At 42.1% G+C, this 21,008-nt stretch overlaps 2 protein-coding genes and 1 long non-coding RNA gene across 3 annotated transcripts in view; 2 read left to right on the forward strand and 1 right to left on the reverse strand.

The window, feature by feature from the left end:
* Nucleotides 1-7,610, forward strand: part of LOC111830081 — a 15,456-nt gene extending 7,846 nt beyond the window's left edge. The window contains exons 3-4 of the mRNA XM_023781095.1: nucleotides 5,234-5,309; nucleotides 5,957-7,610. Of these exons, the coding sequence (XP_023636863.1) occupies nucleotides 5,957-6,658 (702 nt within the window). The 5' untranslated portion in view covers nucleotides 5,234-5,309 and the 3' untranslated portion in view covers nucleotides 6,659-7,610. The remainder of the gene's footprint in view (nucleotides 1-5,233; nucleotides 5,310-5,956) is intronic.
* Nucleotides 7,611-10,793: 3,183 nt separating this feature from the next.
* Nucleotides 10,794-13,176, reverse strand: LOC111829958 (meiosis-specific protein ASY2-like). The gene is made up of 4 exons (XM_023780274.1): nucleotides 12,372-13,176; nucleotides 11,693-12,306; nucleotides 11,366-11,611; nucleotides 10,794-11,294 (listed from the first exon to the last, which is right to left on the reverse strand). Exons 1-4 carry the CDS (start codon nucleotides 13,174-13,176, stop codon nucleotides 10,794-10,796), a joined length of 2,166 nt encoding a protein of 721 aa, XP_023636042.1.
* Nucleotides 13,177-16,291: 3,115 nt separating this feature from the next.
* Nucleotides 16,292-20,303, forward strand: LOC111830105. Its single transcript, XR_002833429.1, has 4 exons — nucleotides 16,292-16,770; nucleotides 16,878-16,944; nucleotides 17,038-17,087; nucleotides 19,910-20,303. It is a non-coding gene; the product is annotated as an uncharacterized LOC111830105 (long non-coding RNA).
* Nucleotides 20,304-21,008: the final 705 nt, after the last annotated feature.

The raw sequence follows: 21,008 nt of genomic DNA on the forward strand, positions 1-21,008 counted from the left end.
AGTTGGTCGAGTAATTTGGGGTAAGTATCGATAAACTTGGTGTTTATCGATATTTTCTTCGATTTATCATCTAAGGGAACGATGATCTGATCTTTGATATGGATTTTCAATGAACTGTTCGAGAAGTTAGCGAGAATCCAAGCATCAAGAGGTGTCAGAATCTGTATCCGAGAGACTACGGTGAGTGCGCGACCGTGGCTATGATTCTTGAGTCGTTTTCGTGCATAGTTTCACTTAGTCTTTGTTTGTCTGGTTTATTCCGAATGTTTGCTTGTCATGTATCGATTATCTGTTGCTTAGTCTCGATGACTGGTTCGGTTTACTCGAGAATCTAGATCGGCAATGCGCTCGATGAGGCTTGTTCGGTTGCGGCAAGATTGCTCGATAAATCCGGATAGTTATGCTTGACAAGTTTCTGTTCGTGACTTGCAATATTGACTGTTTGTTCTATGTATTGAATGTGATTGTTTGGTTATGGCCTGGTGAGACGGGACGACCGCTCTCACTAAGCAATTCGTTGCTTACGCCTCCTTTGTGATGCAGGCAAGGGTAATGGAAATGTCGGAACCAGTTCGCGAGATTAAGGCAAGAAGGGAAGGATGGTGGTTATTTGGGTAGTTTCATGTTGGTCTAGTATTAAAACGATGTAATAGCCTATAGCAAACTTACCGTTGTACTAGAACCTTTGTTATTAATGAAAGAATTCTGTTTTATGCTTAAAAATGACTTGTCGGAATTTTAGCCGGAAAATGAATAGTGTTCTGATCGGAGATTTTCTGCCGAGTTTCCTCTCGGTAAAGTTAAAATCGGATTGGGGAATTATAGATTGCCTCTGCCGAGAAATCATCCTTTTACGATTAATCTCGAGCCCGGTGCGGCACCAATTGCGAAAACCGCCTACAGAATGGCCTCTGCTGAGCTTTCGGAGTTAAAGAAACAACTCGAAGATTTACTTGAGAAAGGATTCATCTGATCAAGTTCATCGCCATGGGGAGCTCCGGTGCTTTTCGTCAAGGAAAAGGATGGAAGTATGCGGATATGTATTGATTACCGAGGCATCAATAACATAACCGTAAAGGACAAGTACCCATTGCCACGCATAGACGAGTTGTCGGATCAGCTACAAGGAGCAAGCTGGTTCTCAAAGATCGATCTTGCCTCCGGGTATCACCAGATTTCAATCTCGGAGCCGGATGTGATGAAGACTGCCTTCAGGACGCGTTATGGACAGTTTGAGTTCGTCGTTATGCCCTTCGGACTCACCAACGCCCCAGCAGCCTTCATGAGATTAATGAACGAGGTATTCCACGACTACTTATAATTTTCGTTATAATTTTTATCGACGATATCCTCGTATATTCGAGGAGTGCCGAAGAACATCGAGAACACTTGAGGAAGGTCTTACAACGCTTGAGAGACCATCGGCTATTCGCCAAGTTTAGCAAGTGTAAGTTTTGGCAAAAGGAAATCGGATTCCTCGGCCATCGAGTTTCGGAGAAGGGAGTATCAGCCGATCCGGAAAAAGTTGCTGCTATCTGTGATTGGCCAAGGCCAACAACCATAACGGAAGTCAGAAGTTTCCTAGGCTTGGCCGGATATTATCGGAAGTTCGTAAAAGGGTTCTCGTCAATAGCTAAACCCTTGACTCGACTTACCGGTAAAGGAGTACCATTCATATGGAGTAAAGACGTAGAAGAGGCATTCACTAAATTGAAGGATGCATTGACATCAGCTCCGGTATTGGCACTACCGAGCCCAAACCACCCGTATTCAGTATTTACGGATGCATCAAGAGTAGGATTGGGATGCGTACTAATGCAGGAAGACAAAGTGATCGCCTATGCCTCAAGGCAATTAAGGAAGCACGAAGAGAATTACCCAACGCACGACCTCGAGATGGCTGCCGTGGTCTTCGCGTTAAGGATATGGAGATCTTATCTATATGGTGAGTCTGTTCAAGTAATTACGAATCATCAAAGTCTTAAGTACTTGTTCACTCAGCCGGATCTCAACCTACGACAACGAATATGGATGGAATTCGTAGCCGATTACGATTTAAGGATTCAATACCATCCGGGCAAGGCTAACGTAGTAGCCGACGCATTGAGTCGCCGGAAAGCATAAGTAGATGCCGAGAAAGAAGTGGAGTACCTAGCGGGAGAACTGAGGAAGGTGAGGTTATTAGCCTTAGAAGGAGAATCAACTGAACCATTGGGTTTACAAGCAGTAACCCAAGCCGGGCTACTTCACCGGATTCGTGAAGAACAACCGAAGGATGAGAACTTGAGAAAGATTGTGGAGGAGCTAAGGAGTTTGGATGGCCCAAATGCTAGTGGTTATCACCTAGCCGACGATGGAACCTTACCGCTAAACGGAAGAATCACCGTGCCCGATCGAGAAGGACACCTCAGCGCTGAGCATTCATCCGGGGAGCACAAAAATGTATCAAGATATCAAGAGATACTACCACTGGCCGAGAATGAAGAGGGCAGTTGCGAAGTGGGTCAGTCAATGTGACTCATGCCAAAGAGTCAAAGTGGAGCATCAAGTACCGGCGGGATTACTAAGGAATTTGCCAATTCCTACATAGAAATGGGAGTCCATTTCGATGGATTTTATCACCGGAATGCCGACAAGGCCCGGGCGCAGCAATGACGCGATATGGGTAGTGGTAGACCGATTGACGAAGGTGGCGCACTTAGTATCCGTGAAAAGTACCGACCAATCCCCCGACTTGGCCGAAAAGTATATAGATGTGATTCTAAAATTTCACGGGGTGCCCGCCAACATTGTGTCCGATAGAGATCCCAAGTTTGCATCGCTGTTTTGGCAAGACCTTCAGCGAGCACTAGGAACGAACGTGTTTATGAGCACATCATTTCACCCGGAGACGGATGGGCAGACTGAACGCACCATCCGAACAATTGAAGATATGATCCGACTATGCGCCTTGGATTGGTCTGGAGATTGGGAAGACAATCTGCCCTTGGTTGAGTTTTCATACAACAATAGTTACCACTCCAGCATCGGCATGTCCCCATTCGAAGCAATGTATGGCAGGCCGTGTCGGACGCCCCTTTGCTGGACAAAGGTAGGAGAGAGGACGAAGTTCAACAACCAGCTGATCGATGAAACTACGGAGAAGATTCAGCTCACCCGAGAGAATATGAGGAAAGCTCAAGATCGACAAAAGAAGTACGTAGATCGAAAAAGACGGGAAGTAGAGTTCAATATAGGCGACTAGGTCTATCTCAAAGTCACAGCCCAAAAGGGAAAGGATCGATTCGGGAAGATTGGAAAGCTAGCAGTGAGATACATAGGTCCATATCAAATCGAACAAAGAGTGGGGGAAGTGGCCTATCGACTGATCATACCGGAAACGCGAATGCATAAGGTCTTCCATGTATCTCAACTCTGGAAACACATTCAGACCCGAATGCCATCATACCTGAGCCGATCGAGGGATTAGAGCAAAACCTCACTTACCCAGAAGGACCACTGGGAGTTGGAGAGCGTCGAACGTGGAAACTAAAGAAGAGGAGTATTCCGCAAATCCAAGTATTTTGGGGGAAACAGAATCGCAAGGTCACAACATGGGAAGATGAATAAAAGTTCCGAATGAAGTATCCACAATTCTTCGCGGACGAGAATGAGGACGAAGCTGGTCCGTCGAATCCAGATGGAATTCGGGACGAATTCTAATAAGGGGGGGAGAATGTAGTGACCCTCACCCTGACCTAGTGACCGGATGATAAATCATCGATGAACGGGTAAGAGAAGAACTCCGATATAGTTGGAAGGAGTAAAAACGAAGTTCGATCGAGGCATAATCGAAGGGAACGACAGTTGGTCGAGAGATGTGCGATGAAACGTAGCCGGAGAGGTACGTTACCAACCGTGTGAAGTTTGGACCGAAATCAAAGCAAGACATTACGTCCCAAAGCTATAAAATGGCTAAGTATGAAGATTGATCGAAGCGGATTGCCAAAGAAACGAAGAAGGATCGAAGAATGTCGAGACTTCATCATTCCTGTCGATGGCCGGTCGAAGAAAATCCGATCCTGCCAGATTCAGTGTATCTACACTCGACAGCTTTGTCACTTGGCAAAATCCGACAAGATAAACAGAGAAAATCTGAGGAAAATCTCGACCAAAGATTTGGGGGGAAGATGCAATGGACAAAATCGGACAAAAATCCTTTTTCTTCTCCATGACTGCCACGTGTCCGGCAGCCAGAGATGGCTTGTTCTGCCACATCCGAACCTAAAACTGGCCAATACATGCGATTTCCGAAGCTGGCTATTTTTCCAAAGCTAGACTCTATAAATAGAGCCTTCGAGTCTTCATTTGGGCTGTTCACCCAAAATTCTCGAAAATAAAATATCTCCGTCCGAGCGAAGGAAGGAATTGCTGTCCGTCACCGAGGGTTCATCGCCGGAGACCGATATCACCGAGACGCCGACGCCAGTTTCACCGGAAGAGAGAAGTCCGAGTCGAGCTGTCGTCAAAACAGATTTGTGAGTTCAGGAAGCATATTTACCGATCTAGATCTGGGACCGAAAGGCTAGATCTAGTATCCGGTGGATCGTTTTCTTGAAATTATTTATGCATCATGATTGTGGATCTCGGTATTAGATCGTGTTTGTGATCGCAGATCCGCTCACTGGGATCTAATACGCGAGTGATGTGTTCCGATACTTGCTTCTATGTGTGCAATTAAACCATAGATCCCAAGTTATCGATGAAATCTTTAAGGTCTTGTTATGTGGTTTTCGTGACAGTTGTCCAAACCATAAGCATCTCAAGACTTGGATATGTTGTCCTTCGCTGGTTCCGTTCTAGCGTGATTCCCGGTTCACTTCCATTTTCTGGAGTCTCACGCTAGTACGATGAGCTTTGGAGAGACTTGGTTCGCTACCTTGGCCGAAGCTGTCTACACGACGGTGTAGCTTAAAATGATGTTCCGGTCGTATGCCTTCGTGGCTATGGCTTGGGTGTTCATGATGGTAGTGATGTGGAAGGAAGCATATCCGGGCCCTAAAAATTTGGATGTAAAACTTGATTAAAACTATCGAGTCGTGTCGTTGTTGGTTTGCTGCTTTTCGCTTGCATACTCTGATTGCTTGTCGGGTGTTTTGTTTGGGGAAAGGGTGGGGTTTCTCTAATGTGTTTGCAGGGACTCCTGAGCTCACTAAGTAATATTAGATTACTTATGAACCCATTTGTTTTGCAGGAAACCCTAGTGGAAAGGAGTTGTGGCGTGTTGGACTTAGGAACCCGGAGTAGTTTTTGTGCCTTTTGTAAAACAAGTATGTTGAATATGTTTTAAGTTTAAGTATTTGGGGTCTAGGCCTCGGCCGTCAAAACTCTTTTAAAAGTATTTCAGTGACTTTGTAAAATATACTTTATCGTAATGAATAATTCGGGTTTCTTTTAAAACAACGAGTGATGTCTGATAATGACTTAGTCCGAGTCGGCTCAACACTTGGATATCATAAGGGTTGGCAAGCGTAAGTGATATTCCAAGTGGGAAGGTCTCACCGAAGGACTGGCTAAGGTTCTTGATTTGTTCTCGAACCTCGGCCGGATCGTTGGTGAGTACTTTCAAAGTAGCGTCTCCGGGTTGTCCGTGGCTTGTCCGGCCATAGGACGATTCGGGGACGTGACACGTACTCCACCGCGGGAACCTCGGTCGCTCGTATCCGGCCACGCCCTCAGTAACGCGTCCGGGTCGTCTCTCTGCTCGTCCGGCCTTAGAAACGGTCCGGCGGCGTTACAACCGGTGGTATCAGAGTATGGTTGCAAAACGATTTTGAAACGTGCTTTTCAAAACTGTTTTATCGAGTAAACGAGTCGCAAAAACATTTTTAGCTCCGGTCGTTTGTCTACTAGTTTTACATATAGAGTTTTCTGTTTTTAGACCAAGTATAGGAGCTTACTTGTTTGTCCGGTGCAGATGTCTACAGGTGCGTCTGTTTGTGGAAAGGGGTATGAGGGACGAAGGCCGATTCATGGAGAATCCGGTCATGTGTGTGGATGGTTGCCAGCAGATTCCGATAGTAGTAGCGCTTCATTTAGCGTTACTCAAGCCACGAACCCGTTCGTGAAAGTAGAGGTCGAGTCATCGGTGGAAACGGATCCGTCCGAAGATCTCGAAGCCCCGGTTGAAGTTCCAGTTAAACAAGACGATCAGTCAGTCAAAGTAAACCAAAGAGTACCAAGTGAGATTGAGATCATGTTAGATGATCAAGGAAGAATTGTAGCAGTTCCGATGGAAGGATATGACCAGTACGATGCTGAAGCTGCCGATCAGATTCAGCACATCTTGCTCGAGTTCATGGACCTGTCAGCCATGGACATTGACCCCGAAGCAGCAGCCTTGTGGGCTGAATTAATGGGAGAACCAGCCGGAACATCGAATGAAGTTTTGATGGGGATGTTCCAAGTGCCAAACTTAGAGGGAAATGATCGAGTAGCAGCCCAAGATGTAGACCCTATCGAAGAAGAAGCCATTCCCGAGACGTTGAACGACCAAGTTGCCAACGGAAGCATTGGAGGATCGAGTGGAGGCCGATCCAGCGAAGAGAAGGAAGAGACGTCCGAGTCATTTGAGTCTCTTACCCCCGAAGAAGAAGAAGAAGTGAAGGGAATTCTATAAGTTGTCGCAGCCAGTTCTAGCCACCCGACCTTGATGACAATCGAAGTGAGAACCCGACCATCCGACCGAAGTGAACCAGTAGCCGCCGAGACCCAAGTTGCATTGCCCGACCTAAATGTCGATGCGCTCGAGCAACTAGAAGAAGAACCAATTCCAAGGTTCGACCCGATGATGTCAGAAGCAGAATTAAGTAATGAAGCCTCGTTGTACCGCCTAAGGAGAGTTGGAGAAGATCAGCCCCGAGATCGTTTGATGGAGTTGGTCGACCAAATGGTAGCCGAAGGAGACCATGTCGAGACAAGAGTCCGACTTGAAGGAGAGCCCATCCGGAAACGCCCGAGATTGACTGACGAGAGGGAATGCCGTGTCCCACGCTTAGTGGAGTCACCGGCGAGAGGAGGACCAAGAACGAGGGCATCCGCCCGAAAATCTGTAAGGAACTCTACATGGAATCATCGGACAGGTTTCATTCCTTGCAGTTCGTGTGGGTCGATCGGTCATCGGACCGTAAACTGTTCGAGACTTGATGCTTTGACTCCGGTGACGCCGTCATACGTCATGTGCTTTAACTGCCACGGATATGGGCATTATTCGTTTACTTGCCCACTTCCAACCGCTAGGGGGCCAACCGCCGAAGCTGGACCATCGTCGGCTGCATCCACCTCACCAGTCCAACCCGTTGTCCCACAACCGGAGCAGCCTCTGCTACTTAGGAGCTTATGCTCTTGTGAAGAGTGCAAAAGTCTCCGCGACTAGTAAGGGAAGGGTAGTAAGTTTTTGTTAGGTTTGGGCTAAGGGTAGCTTTCTTATCTATGTCTCGTCGACTAGATTCTGTAAATTAGGAGCCTTGTTAGCTTGAACTTGTACAGCGGATGTACTTGTAAAGCGTTGAATATTCTTATGATTATTCGAGCTTTCCTTTCAAGCCTTCTTAGCCAAACCTTTCCTTTAACAAAATCCGAGTAAGAAACCCGAAACCTTCTCTTTTGTAGATGCATGCTAGGAGCCTTGAACCTTAGAACTTTTCTCGGAGAAGTTTCCTTACCCTTGATAGGCTAGTGTCGGAGCTCTAGAAGTTTTGCTTGCTAGGTTGTGTGCTTAGATTGCTTGCTAGGTTGTGTGCTTAGATTGCTTGCTAGGTTGTGTGCTTAGATTGCGTGCTAGGATTGTCTTTGTCAAGTCCTCGTAGAGTCTTTGCTTTGTCTTAGAGTTGTCCTCTAGGATTTGCTGTGTAGCTTGCTAAGCTTGCGTGCTTGCTTGCTAGTGTTGTTGGCTGTGCTGGATGTTGTGTTGTTGTTTAATAACAGGTTGTAAAGACTCACCGAGGCAAAGAGGGCATAGGCAGCGAGGCAAAGTGATGAAAGATGGCCTAAAGGGAAAAGAGGTAACCAGACCTCGACGACCAAAAAAAAAAAAAGGATCTGAGAATCAATCGAAAAGTCGATAGCCGAGACGAATGCAAAAGAAACGATAAGCGATCGAGAGAAATTTCAAAAAAAAGGGGAATTCAACCTATGATGGCCGAGAGCTAACAAGATTCAATTGGAGAATCGAGTTAGAGAATTCTAAGGAAAAACCAGTCGGAAAATCTTTAGTGACTGAAGAAAGCATTGAAGCCGAGTATGAAGGAGAAGTAAAATCTCAAGGAAGTCGAAGCCGAAAGAAGACCAAGGGAGAAAACCAAGTTTTCACGATGATTGCCGAGAGAAAAGATCAAAACCTAAGTGGTGGAGATCGAGTCAAGTAAAAGTTTAGGAAGTTAATGGAAAACTACACCAACCAAAGGCTTTAAGAAGAAGGAGTAATCGAAGGAGGCCGAAAAGCGAATTGTCGAAAATCAATGGAGGTGACTGCGAAGACCCGAAGACCCAAGAAGAAGGAGCGTATAAGAAGTTAAAGACGTCAAGCGAAAGAGTGAAGGCCAGCGATTGAATTCGAGGACGAATTCTTATAAGGAGGGGAGAATGTAGTGACCCTCACCCTGACCTAGTGACCGGATGAAAAATCATCGATGAACGGGTGAGAAAAGAACTCCGATAGAGTTGGAAGAAGTAAAAACGAAGTTCGATCGAGGCATAATTGAAGGGAACAACAGTTGGTCGAGAGATGTGCGATGAAACGTAGCCGGAGAGGTACGTTGCCGACCGTGTGAAGTTGGGACCGAAATCAAAGCAAGGCGTTTCGTCCCAAAGCCATAAAATGGCTAAGTATGAAGAGTGATCGAAGCGGATTGCCAAAGAAACGAAGAAGGAACGAAGAGTGTCGAGACTTCATCATTTCTGTCGATGACCGATCGAGAAAATCCGATCCTGCCAGATTCAGTGTATCTGCACTCGACAGTTTTGACACTTGGCATTTTCTGACAAGAAAAGCCAGAGAAAATCCAGACAAAATCCGGAGAAAATATCTGCGAAGATATGGGAGAAGATGCAATGGACGAAATCGGACAGAATCCTTTTTCTTCTCCATGTCTGCCACGTGTCCGGCAGCCAGAGATGGCTTGTGCTGCCGAAATCCGAACCTAAAACTGGCCAATGCATGCGATTTCCGAAGCTGACTATTTTTCCGAAGCTAAACCCTATAAATAGAGGCAGTGAGGAGTCATTTGTGTGTTTAACCCAAACGACACAAGTTTCTCACTCTAAAAGAATTTCTCTCTCGCTCTTGAAAGTTTCGCTCGAGAAACTTGCCCCTCCGATCGATCGTTGCTGCCGAAGGATCGGGAGACTAGTTACCGGAAGATCGTAAGGTCGGTTGCCGAAGTAGATCTGAGAAATAGAAGCCCTCGCGTGCCTGCCTCGGTGAGAGAAGAAGGAAAACGCCGATAAAAACACTGTGAGTTGGATACAAATTGTGTGGGGTGCTGCATAAGTCTCCGGACTTGTGTACGTACCTATTGCGTGTTGCTTGCTTTTCTTTTTGTAAAACCCGCATGATAGGCTTTAAATTCTGCAAAAATGAACCCGCATGCTTAAACAATCCGGCTTAATTACAAGATAGTGCTTGCTAATATGACCAACTAAAATGAATCCACATGATAATCCGGCTAGGCTAGTTTCGTAGTAATCACCGAGAACTATCACCTAGACTAGGATCACACTTGCTTGTTGGTTGTTGGTTGTTTGGATTGCTTGGTTGCTTGCTGTTGTTGTCTCTTCTAGTAGTGATCTTCTCCGAGTAGAATTTCTTGCTTTTAGAGAGTCCTTAGTCTCAGATCGGTAGATTTGATTCTTATGTTCGATAATCTGTTGCCTTGATGTTGTGATGGGGTCAAGAAGAGGTAACCTTTGTGGTTTCTCAGGTCTTGACCAGGCTGCTTGGTGTCTAGTTCGCGCCAAGCCCAAGATGTTGCATGACGATGCAACCAGATGTATCCTCCGGACCGAATGCCTTCGTGGTTTCGTCCCGAGCGATTGAGATGTATGGAAAAAGAGTGAAGGAACGGATCAGATTATCGATAGGATAGGAAGGAGTCTAGCGAGTCTAAATTTAAGCTGAGTCGAGTCTAGATTTAGGCTAAGTCGAGTCTAGATTTAGGCTAGTCGAGTCATAGTTGTCTTGCTTGCCTTGCTTGCCTTGCTTGCCTTGCTTGTCTTGCTTGTCTCTGATTATTGCTTGTTTGTTTGGGGGTTTGGGGAGGGGAAAATTGCATGATAGATTTGGGGGTATCCGGCTCACTGATTATTGCTAGAATACTCAAAGCTCATTTTGTTTTGCAGGTTTATTCTTATAAGGAGTCTAGACCGTAGAAAACATTAGGAGCCGGAGATAGGATATTTTTCATGTTTTTGCAAAAATATTACTTATCTATTATGTATAATTTTCTCGATGGATCCATGATTAAATCGCTTTGGTAAACTTGTTTAGTAAAACTTTATTATAAGTAATCAAAGGAAGTTTTTGGGGAAAAACCATGGCGTTTTCGAGCTGATATATTTCCACCCCCGTCGGCTTTGTCCGGGCCGTTGGGAGTGCACAACTCCTCGTTCGTGTCGTCCGAGATTGGGGTTGCAAAGCCTCGGACTCGGCGATCAGCCGAAGAGGGATGGCTGGTTCGGTTGCGATCCGACTCGGGGATCCTGCCTTGCCCGTACTCCACCGAGGGAACCTCGGTCGCTCGTATCCGGCCACGCCCTCAATAACGCGTCCGGGTCGTCTCTCGGCTCGTCCGACCTTGGAAACGGTCCGGGGGCGTTACATCTACGTCATCTTCAGGATTGCCCGGATCGGAAGGAGGGTCGACACTGCCATCAGGAGCTCGGAGGTCGGCTTGGAAGGATGCCGCATTCGATCCATGCGGGTCTCGGATGGATCTTGGAGCAGGATCTTCAGGCCGAAGAAGACCGTAACCAAGCTGGTCCGGAGACATGTTCAGGTTAGTGGGCTCCAGGACAAGATAATCGAGCGCGTCTGCAACCTCTTTACACTCGACCTTCTTCGCCTTAATCTTGGCGATCTCCTCCTCGGGGATTTGAGCATGGCACTCTTTGACAAGCCTGTAGATCGTGGCCTCAACCCCAAGAGCCTGGTTCAGCAGGTCTTCCTTCGGGCGAACGGCGACCTCTTGCTCAGCTAAAAATGCCTTCACCCGATCTAGGCGATCCTGGGGCTTTTTCCTCGTGCGCTCGACCACGGCCTGCCGGTCTAAGCGAAGCATTCGGAGTCACAAAATTCTTGAAGGGACAGGAGGTCGCCTTCAATCTTCGCCTTCTCGGCCTCGAGGGCTGCGTTCTTGGCCCGCAGATCGGCTATTGTGTCCTCCAAAGAAGCGAGGACCCCCTCGCGAACCTTGGATTGCTCTTCCAAGCCTTCTACATTCTTCCGCAGCATTGCCACTTTATCTTGAGCCTCTTTGGCGCACTTCTCCATCATCAAGAAGGCATGACTCGTATTCGAGTGCGACTTCATCCTCTTCTCATACTTGAAGAAAAGAGCATTACCGTAGGCGATCGACTAAAACAAAAGAAATGAGGAAACCGACGTTAAAGTACGCACGAAACGCAAAAGTCGAGTATCACGAAGTAGCAAACAAACCTGCAGAGAAGATCGGGCGTAGTTTAGATAGTCCTCCGAAGAAAATTTCAGATTTCGGCATAATTCCGCTGATGCATAGTGGTCACCGGCGACGAAGCTCTCTCCAAAGTAGTCGAAGCAAAATTTGTTCGTCTTCGGATCCTTCCGAGTTACTCGGAATAAGTCGCCGTCCTCCAGACCGGCTTCTTCGGCCGACCTCTTACGACTGCCTTGGTTGCCAGAATCAAGAGCTACGCCTTTACCTTTGTTGACTTTCTTTTTCTTGTTCTTTCTCCCAGCTGCATCTCCTTCGGATGCCGCAAACTCTTGTACGGGGACCTCAACCCCGTCACTTCCGCTCCCTTCCAGGTCTACAATCGCAGGTCCTGTAGGGGCGACCTCTCCTTTGGTCGGTGATTCAACGAGGGCGACCTCTGTGGCCGTCGTAGTTGGAGCTGCGAGCTCCGTATCCCGCTCCTGGAGGCCGGTTACCGAGGTGCCGGATGACTTGGCCAACTCTTCTGACAAAGTTTGGGTACGTCCTCGGAATCCTCCCCATCGATTCTCTTTGATAAACAGGCTCTTCACAATGCTGGAATACTCCGGGGGAAATGTGGAAAAACCTCGAAAGCGATCTGCAAAAAAGAGGAGGAGTCAGGTCAGAACGATATAAGAGATTAAAGTTAATGCAGGTTAGTACCCAGATCGCTATTCCACCGCCGGCGTAACCCGACAAAATGATTCTCGACTAAGAGGTAGTCAGCTCGGACGTAAAAGAAGCGTTTCTCCCAGCCTTTGAAATTGCTGACTCGGGTTCCGGGGATAACGTTCAGTTTTTCCCTCATAGTCACGGTAAAATTGCCGGTGACCTTGGATTTCTTCAGTACCGTCATCTCCTCGAAGCACGCAACGGGAACCCTCGTGCCAACTTCAGACGCCAGAGTCAATATCCCGACAATATTACAGATACTGGCAGGAGCGAGCTGAGAGATAGCCAGCTTACGGTGATGAGCGTATTGAGATAAGAGCTCGGGAAGAGGAAACCACAGGCGGCAACGAGTGAAGTACATCTCGTACAAGCAGATGTATCCCTTTGGAGGAGTCCACGGACGTTGGGTCTTATGCGGAATCAAGATACTGACCCCGGATCTTCCCAAACCACAGACGCGGAGCATCTCGTTGACGCTCTTAATAGTACTCGAGGTCGGAATTCCACCGATCCGACCTCTGTGGTCAAGAGTAGGCTGGATGTCGTTCAAGTAAACTCCCGGGGCAGCAAAACGATCCTCGCCCTCTAGACGAACATGATTAGAAGATTGGCCGGTCTCAGCAGCGGCGGTGGCGTTGTTCCTACCATCTCGGATCGGAATTTCGGTCAGCACGGAAATAGAGGCCTGAACGGGGCGAGATGACGAAGCTTCGTTACTAGAAAGACGAGTCAAACGAGTACTGGAGCGAACTAAAGGTGCGATCTCACTATCGGATGAAGAATGCGACCTCGCCATTGTCGGAAAAGTCAAAGTATGACCGAAGAATTGAAAGGTCGGCGGCGATAAATTAAAGAAAAATAGGAGAGAGGGCAGAGCAAAATTTTACCTTTTGAGCAGAAAAGCGGAAATGAGGAAAATGAAAGGCAATGGGTGAGTATTTATAGAAGCGGATGGGCGACACACCTACGAAAAGGTAATGATAACCTAGGCGACGCTTCGACTTCCGACCTATACGCCGCTTGTAAACAAATGACACGTGGCAACATCTCCGAGATAGGCGACGATTTGGATCAGATTTGATTCGTTTCCTCTTAACTTAGGTCAGGCATAATTAAAAGTTTCATAATTCGAATGAACATTCGACCCATCGAACTTGGGGGGGGGGGACTTATTGTTGGTGTAGGAATTAGCACCAACGACATACCGGCCTAAACCAAGACGAAATCGAAGTAAACCAATAAATTGGGGAATCTCGGTTTGGTGTTTAATGCGGATGTGCGTTCATTCCTAAAATGGAATGAACGACCTCATATCATTAGGGTTTCGAAAACCCTAATTAAATATTTATGACAATATTCTTTGTAAATCTAAGGAATGGGAGCATTTATTGTAACCCTAGATCCTTTGTATAAATAAAGAAGATGCCTTCATTTTCATGGCATCGAGCCTTAATACCAAAAAACCCTAGTTCTTCATTTGTTCTTGAGCAAACCCTAAATCATTCATTTCTAGGTCAAAGTAATTCTTCTAAAATCTGTTTTAATATGTTCTCCTTTCCTTAATAAATTCATTGTGTGAATCCTTGATTCAACAGACTGTTAAAGAGGTAGTTGAGATTACCTCATTTCATCTACCCAATTCATATCAAAAATACTCATCATGAGAAGAGTCTAAAACTAAGCCGAGGCATTTGAAAAGGCAACATGGGACATAATTTCTCATTCTTGCACCACCATCAATCTGTTTCCGATTTAGAGACTCATCATTAGAAGAGCCTAAAACCAAGCCAAGGCATTTGTATGGTCAACACGGGACTGTTAAAGAGGTAACTGAGATTACCTCATTTCATCTACCCATTTGTTATCCAAAATCTCATCATGAGAAGAGTCTAAAACCGAGTCGAGGCATTTTTATGGTCAATACGGGACATAATATCTCCTTCATGCACCACCACAACAATTTTGTTTATGATTGAGAGACTAATTGTTATAAGAGTCTGAAACGAACCGAGACATTTGTATAAGTAATACGGGACTGGTTTTTGTATGCACCAATATTATACATAAACTCATCATAAAAAGAGTCTTAAACCAAGGAGAGGCATTTGAATATGCAACATGCGGCTGTTAAAGAGGTAATTAAGATGACCTCATTTCATTTTATTTACCCATTTTTCAATAAAACCGAACCGACTTTGAAAGACAACAAGGGACATAACTTCTTATTCATGTACCACCATCAAATCTGTTTTTTATTTAGACTTATTGTTAGAAGAGACTATAACAAAGCCGAGACATTTTTATAGGCAACACGGGACTAAATAAAGAGGTAATTTAGATTACCTTGTTTCATCGATACTTAAACTAGATCAGCTAATGCATCTTTGAGAGAAGAGAAAAGTCATTTTCCTGAATTATCCTTCACAATAAAAAATAACACGTGTAATTTTTCAATATTGGTTGACGTTGTATAGAAATATTTGGAATCATGAATCTTCTTTATGATCATCACTTTGATCTGTTTTGCAACCATCTCAATCAACTCATTCTGAATCTAGTGACTAAGGTAATGAGAAGAAATTTCTTTTTTTCTCAATTCGCCTGACATGTTCCCTCATGCCTGTATCAAACTCTGAATCATCTCAATAATAGCAAGAAAATTCCCATTATTCGGCTCACCAATATTTTCAAGCATCTTTAGGAAATCGATAATCGCTTGAAAAACTTAGTTTAAGACCATATTTTACCAATAAATCTCTCGATTTCATATTAATATTTCCCCAATTTCCAAGATCAGAATTATCAGACATATGTTCTCTTTTCTCCTTGCTCTTGTCCCTCTCTTTTCCAAACTCATCTTGATGAGTTTCTTAATGTTCACTTGATTTCTCATGCTCAACATTATTCCGACCAATATCATTGATATCTTCATCTTCATCTTAGTTTCTTTGAGTGCTAATTAGTTCACTGAAATTATAATTTTTTGGTTGTTCAACTCCATTTACATACCTTAAAAGAGAATTAGCTTGAGACTTTATGAATGCATCATGTTTATCATTTTCCTTTCTACTTTGTAATCCTTATGCTTGACTTCTTATTATTCCAGATGGTTTGCTTTTCTTAGCTTCAGATGATTTATTGCTTTTTTATCTCGAGATTATGCCATTTTTTGTTACAAAAAGAAAAAAAAAAGTTATACACAAAATTAAATCAAACATGAAACATGTATGAATACATTCAAATTTCTTTCACGGGTTACGAATCAAAATTAACAAGTAAAACAATCTAAATGAAATTTCAATTCTATTTAAGTAAAAGCTAAAAAATCCAACAGCCCAAGTACCTAATTATTATTATGTTATTCCTTCGATGTTCGATTCTATAGGCTACAGAAAATTATAAACAAAACTTTTATGCCTTTTATGACTTTACACCAAAGATTGTTAATGACTAATAATATATTGGGAGTAGTGAAAGCAAAAGTTTCAAAATTTTGATCAAAGTTTAGAGTTACTATGTATATACCTTCATTTATGAAATCCTTCGATCTTCAATCTTCAATCTTCAATCTTCAATTATCGATTTTAGGATTTCTTTAATGCAAGTAGTTTAAGGTTTTATTTTAAAAAATTTCAGTACAAAATGTTTAATTATTTTAAAATTTTATAGTCCACAACAAATGGTAAAAGAAATTAAGAAAAGCCTAATAAAAATGAATATATAAAAATGCTTAGATGTTTAATATATATAATAAGCCTTTAAAAAAATTGTAAAATATACCCATATATTTTGATGCCCGAATCCATCGCTTCATGTAGTGGGCCAGGCCTGTGTCAGCCCAAATTAAACGAATATAATAATAGAAAAAAATAGTTGACCTAAACACAACACCCAAAAACACATAGTCTCATGTCCTCCTTTCAACAGATAGTCTCATCTTCAACGAGAAACACCACAACACAAACCCTCTCAAATCCAGTGACCTAGTCAAGTTCTTTGTCTATGTTCTCACTAATCCTGGCACAACAATCCCACTTCAGATCTTTGAATTTTGTCACCATAATCATGATGCAAGCACTCCTCCAAATCAAAGATTGTGCGTCATTTACTCGGATTCACACACTCCAGCCATCGGCTAAATCTCCTCTTTCTCCGCTGTCTCTAACATCTCAGATTCTTCCTCCACTTCAAAGAATCTCCTCCCCCATGGCCTCGAGATCCAACAAAACCTTATATTTTTCTCTCCTTTTGTGATTGGATTTTGAAGTATTAAGGGGAATTTTGTGTCTGGGTTAGCTGATTTTGTAGGTTTATTAAAATCTATGCAAGAAGGATTTCTCAGCTGGGTTATGAGATTAACCAAACGAGAGGAAGAAAAGTTCCACAAAATGTTTGCGTTTATTCCTCACTAACAATTCATGATCCTTTATCAAGCTTTAAGTTCTTAGTTTTGCCTCTATATTGTCTTAATTTAAGGATTTTTGTTCTTCGATGTAGAAGAATCTCAACGTTTACTAGGTGGAGGGTGCTGAAGATTATCCTCGGAGATTTGAATCTTAATGAGGTAATTTTTTTAGATATTATAAAGCCATCAAGATTTTCAGTTTCTTCATATTAGTCAAAACTCACTCACCAAGTGTGTGCTTTTATTCTTCAGTGACAATTTCGTTGTTTATAAGGAGGCTGAGAACTATGATTGCTTGCAAGGTAAGATCTTTATATCTTTTTGATTATAAGTTGATTCTGTTTTCATTTGAGTGTTATTAGATTTTGAATTGTTAAATTTTGAAGTATCATTACAAGCAGTTTGATTAAACAAAACTTGCTTATATATATGAAAAAGGTTTTTTTATGTCCTTTTCGTTTTTGTTTACTTCAGGTTGAGTTGTTCCGTGATTACTTTTTAAAATCTTAAGTTTTGGTTTTAGATTTTGTTGGTGTTAGGATGTTGTCGTATTTTGATGTCCCATTGCTTACAAAGTTGAGATTAGATTTAGCACGCTCATATCAAGAATTTGATTTTGCTTAGCTTGCTTCATATTTTGTTTTCGTCTTAAGATACTTTGTTCTTCTTTCATTGAATTTTTATGCTAAAACTTTATTGAAACTTTATGTCAATAAAGATTTGGTTATGAATAGATTATTGAAATTAAAAATATAAAATTGAAAAAAATAAAAAATTTGAAATTAAATTTAAAATATTAATTTAAAGCCATTAAAAAAAAAATTAACGCTATCATAATAAATATGATAACATATTTCCAACCGCTATAATATAGCCTACTAAATTAGCATCCCAAACAACTGTTATATAAAGTGGCGGACTTATGGTGCGTGCAATGATATAGTGCTTTTCTTAACGCTATGAATTTGTTAAATAGCAATATTTGGCCGCTAGTAAAAGTGAAAATTCTTGTAGTGTAGCTTTCATGGTTCATTGATCTAGGCTTTCATGAAATTATTACTAATCTTTGTTGCATATTGCTAGTGCCATCTTTAGCTTCTAGCTAGTCTGTGAGTTTTTTGGTTTTTGAGTTTCTGAGATGATCTATTTTTCTGAAGTAGAAAACACTTTTATGAAGATCTTTGTTTTCTTGTTTCCTTTATTAGTAAGAGTGACTTTCAGAGCATTATAGTTTAATAGATATTCAATAATAGTTGATAACATTTTGAAACAGATTTGATATCAATAGAATTAATTACTTTATATAGCTCTCCTTGTTTATGCTATGAATGATTTTTATTCCTAGCTTACACATCAATGCTCTTAAATATTATAGTATATGTATTAGATTGTTGTCCATCAGATATCTAATTAGCTAAATCTATAAACTAATACTATAGTAGTTGCTTGATCGTGTGTCTGCTATTAAGACACCTCATGCAAGTTGTTTGCCTCACTTTCATTTTCTAAATATGTTTCTGTATGTTTTACCCTCTAATTACCAGATACATCTTTTGCCAATTTTACGTTTTTTTTTACCAATAATCTCTTATTTTGATTTTAAAAAAACAATTCAGCCCCTTCTCTTCTTTATAGCTTCTTCCTCGCTCTTCACATCCCCCTCAGCATATAAATCATAATTATATTCCCTTCTTACCCCCTTAGATTGTGTGTCCTTCATATATTTTTGTAGTTCTTTCCTAACAGACCGAGTCCAACGTTTAGGAGCATCAGAAATTTCTATTACCTAATAATCCAATAAAAAAATATAAGGACTTGTCTCCCAGTATAACCAAGAGGTTACATAATCAAATAAAAGTAGTCACTTCATTTAGTACTTTGTTAATGAAATTCTTGAAGGGGTTAAGAGACTGCATCTCGAATTGGAGATCTTCCTCTAAAATTCGATGAAGTGAAGCCATCGTAGTTGTCCTAAAAATAAAGCAAGCCATTACTAAACAGAAAAGTCCATCTTCATAAGCCATGAAAGAGGAAACCTTTAACCAAAATTCATTAATTGCAACCATTAACTTACTCTACATTAGCCTTAATATATGAAGATCTTTCTCTAAGGGCACTCTTTATATCACTTTGCATGATTTATTTATTTCCCTTGTCCTTCATATCTTAGCTACTCACTTGGATTTGTTCTCATCTGTCAAAATAACCATCGCACGGGAGCATTCCTCATAACAACCATTATCGTCCCTATCCTTGTTCAATTTTGGAAGCATCATCATCACCAGCTTCTTCTAAGCACTGCCATCATCAAAGACACAATAATATTCAAAGGTGACACTGACATGAGAGGTCAAATGGTTATTATAAAGAGAAAGATACATGAACCTCTCATGTCAATGCACCTTTGAATACTAATGTGTCTTTGTTGATGACAGTGCGTAGAAGAAGCTGGTGATAATGATGCTTCCAAAAATCCTCAAGAAACCGAGAGGAATTTCTGAAGAGCAGGGATAAAAGAACGAGGTTAGGGGCATACTAGTTGTGATGAGGAAATGAGAAAATCCCATGCGATGGTTTTTCTGATAGAAGATAACATATCTAAGAGAGTAGCTAAAGATAGGAAGGGCAAGGGAAATAAAAAAAAGTTTTGTAGAGAGATATAAGGAACCTTACAGAAAGATCTTGGTATATTAAAGCTAATGCAGAGTGAGTTAAGGAATACAATTAAGAAATTTCAGTTATAAGTTTCTCTCTCTTGGCTTATGACGATGAACTTTTTTGGGTAGTTATGGCTAGCTTAATTTTTCAGGAAAACTATGATGGCCTCACTTCGTCGAATTTTAGAGGAAGATCTCCAATTAGAGATGTAGTCTCTTGATCCCTTCCAAAATTTCATTAAAAAGGTATAGGTTGAAGTAAGCACATTAATATGATTTTGTAACCTCTTGGGTATACTAGGAGACATGTCCTTATATAGCCTCTAAACGCTATTGTTTCTGATCACCCTAAAATGGCTCCGGCAAACACAACGTTTATGAAATCACCATGTTATCTATAGTATAGTGTTTTCGGTGTGCTAAGAGCACCTATATTCATTGTAGTGATTGTTTTATTGACTTTGTAGGTATTAGGAATATCTGATGCTCCTAAACGTTGGACTGAGTTTGCTGGAAAAGAAGTACATAACTATGTGAAGAGCACACAATCTAAGGAGGTAAGCATGGAAAATAATTATGATTTAGATGCTGAAGGGGATGTGGACAGTGAGGAAGTAGCTGTAAAGAAGAGAAGAGGCCGAAAAACCAGAGATTATAGGTAAAAGAAAACGTGAAAATGGCAAACATGAATCTGGCAGAAAGATGGCACAACATATATAAACATATTCAGAGAATGAAAGTGATGCAAACAACTTACATGAGGTGTCTTAAAAGTAAACACACTAATCCACTATCAAGCAACTACTATAGTATTAGTTTATAGATTAAGTTGAATAGAAGTTTGGATGGAAAACGATTTAACACATATTACTATAATGTTTGCTTTGATGTGTAAGCTAAGAATAAAAATCATTTTTTTTTGTTGAGAACAAGAAGACATTGTCTCCTTGCGATTTATTCATAAACTAAAAGAAAATTACAAACGGATACGTCTTGGAAACGTAGTTCTACGACTATATCCTCAACAACAATCGAGTCCACAATGTCTGGGGCTACTTCTAACGTATGGAAACCTAAAGGTAAATTAATTGCATAGTTAGCTAAACCATCTTCAAAACGGTTTGCTTCTCCATACACATGAGAAATCCGGACTATCCAGTCCCTAGTTAAGAAACCATGCCACAACCGTACCAAGAAAGATAAAAGATAAGACATGCTGATCCCCGTCATTAAGAAACCCACCACCAAATTCGAGTCCACCTCCACCTCCACTCGCCTCAATTTTTTCTCCCACGCAGTAACAAGCCCGTAATAAATACCCCACAACTTCGCTACTGACGCCGAACATAAACCAATATTAAGGGCAAAACCACCACACCACCTACCAGTATTATCACGCAGAACGCCCCCCGCCATAGCCAACCCCGAGTTACCGTGAGAAGCTCCGTCCGTATATAGCTTCATCCAATGCTCACAAGGAGAGCTATATCAAGTAATTAATTCTATTGATTTCAAATCTTCTTCAAAATGTTATCAACTATTACTGAATCTCCATTATACTACAAT

Source organism: Capsella rubella, unplaced genomic scaffold, assembly GCF_000375325.1.
Source record: "Capsella rubella cultivar Monte Gargano unplaced genomic scaffold, Caprub1_0 scaffold_6, whole genome shotgun sequence".
Lineage (NCBI taxonomy): Eukaryota > Viridiplantae > Streptophyta > Magnoliopsida > Brassicales > Brassicaceae > Capsella > Capsella rubella.